The 2,065-nt window shown below is 47.9% G+C and overlaps 1 protein-coding gene across 1 annotated transcript in view; it reads right to left on the bottom strand.

Annotated features, from left to right (window-relative positions):
* Window positions 1-1,161: 1,161 nt before the first annotated feature.
* LOC106816516 (acetyl-CoA carboxylase-like) overlaps window positions 1,162-2,065 on the bottom strand; it is a gene marked incomplete at its 5' end in the record, with an annotated part of 52,127 nt that continues 51,223 nt past the window's right edge. The window contains 1 exon segment of the mRNA XM_014821143.1: window positions 1,162-1,431. Within this exon segment, the coding sequence (XP_014676629.1) occupies window positions 1,284-1,431 (148 nt within the window).

The raw sequence follows: 2,065 nt of genomic DNA on the forward strand, positions 1-2,065 counted from the left end.
CCGCTTCCTATTTCATGCAAAAGCGATGAGTTACTTTGAATCCAGCAACAGCCTTGTGATATGCCAAGTAACGAGTTCATTCAATGTTACATAAACAGTAGCATCAAGTATTTAACATCTGGCAGTTTATGAAGTATAACAATCAACAAGTAAATGATTAGCCAGTAGCTAACCTAACCTTTCACCTTCCTTCTCCATCTATGTCCTTGTGACCTTCACCTGCAATGAATGCCTTCCTTACATCACATCTCTCAGTAAGTAGATTTCTCTCTCTCTCTCTCTCTCTCTCTCTCTCTCTCTCTCTCTCTCTCTCTCTCTCTCTCTTCACTTTCTCTCTCTCTCATCTCTCTCTCTCTCTCCTCTCTCTCTCTCTCTCTCATCTCTCTCTCTCTCTCTCTCTCTCTCTCTCTCTCTCTCTCTCTCTCTCTCTCTCTCTCTCGCTCTCTCTCTCGCTCTCGCTCGCTCGCACACACACTGTTGCTTTGCCTCCCTGCCTCCCTCTACCCTCCACTTTAATTGAAACAAGACTCCATCAAATCTCACTCACTCAGCTTGACAATGAGATGACATTTTACATGTTACATCTCACCAATTCAAAGTGCATCTGACAGCAATATACTGTGCAAATATATATATATATAAAATATAGATACACATATTCCACATGGAACATGGCAGCGTAGCTATCACAGGGGGGTGTCTATATTCAAGCCAGTACGGGAGATTACGGTACGCATATATTTGCTAATATATTGACTAATCGTGCGTCAATAAACTCAATATTCACAGAGAGTATAGCTAAGACATGTGTCTATAGGTATCTAGAATATATTATGCAAATGATCTCCCGTACTGGCTTGAATCTGTGAATATTGAGTTTATTGACGCACGATTACTCAATATATTAGCAAATGCCAAATATATGTGTGCGGAAATAAATTTCAGATGATTAAATTTCTAAAATTCTAGATACCTATAGACACATGTCTTAGCTATACTCTCTGTGAGTATTGAGTTTATTGACGCACGATTAGTCAATATATTAGCAAATATATGCGTACCATAATCTCCCGTACCGGCTTGAATATAGACACCCCCATACTGTGAATATTGAGTTTATTGACGCACGATTAGTCAATATATTAGCAAATATATGCGTACCATAATCTCCCGTACCGGCTTGAATATAGACACCCCCCTATCACAGTGCAGGAGGCACAGGTGCTGCCACCTGTTGGGTGTGCCAGGCGAGGGACGGCCGACAACAGAGGGCGCCGCCACGCTCACTTGGGCGTGCCGGGCGCGGCTGGCTCGGTGCCGATGTCCATCGTGGAGAGGATTCGTGTGACGTCGGCACGCTGTGCGGCTGACATGTTCTGTGTGATGTGTACGATCGAGTCCATCGCCACCTCGGGGTAGTCCTGCAGCGTCCTGTTAACAGGGAAAAAAAATTCCCTTTTTTTTTTTCACAGGAGCTCTTTTTAAAAGTATGTGGAAAAAATAGCTCTCGTCAAAAATTTCACAGGAGCTATTTTGAGCCTCACGGGAGCGATTTCGGAGATTTGAAGAGCGAATCGCTCATCGCTCCCGTGTATTTTTTACCCTGGTCCTGTAGAAACAACGCAGAGCTGACGGTCAACCACACACACACGGACACACGAGCGCATGCCAAGGTCAACGTGGGCGGCAGGGAGGGGGGAGGGGGTGATGACAATGCAGGACCACCAGGGGGCGTCTTTGCCGTGATGCAGGGACACCAGGGGGCGTCTGTGCCGTGATGCAAGGACACCAGGGGGCGTCTGTGCCGTGATGCAGCGCCACCAGGGGGCGTCTGTGCCGTGATGCAGCGCCACCAGGGGGCGTCTGTGCCGTGATGCAGGGCCACCAGGGGGCGTCTGTGCCGTGATGCAGCGCCACCAGGGGGCGTCTGTGCCGTGATGCAGGGCCACCAGGGGGCGTCTGTGCCATGATGCAGCGCCACCAAATGGCACTAGCATCAATATGCAGTACCACCAGGGGGCACTAGCATCAATATGCAGTACCACCAGGGGGCACTAGCATCAAT

The sequence above is a fragment of the Priapulus caudatus genome, unplaced genomic scaffold (assembly GCF_000485595.1).
Source record: "Priapulus caudatus unplaced genomic scaffold, Priapulus_caudatus-5.0.1 Scaffold1401, whole genome shotgun sequence".
Lineage (NCBI taxonomy): Eukaryota > Metazoa > Priapulida > Priapulimorpha > Priapulimorphida > Priapulidae > Priapulus > Priapulus caudatus.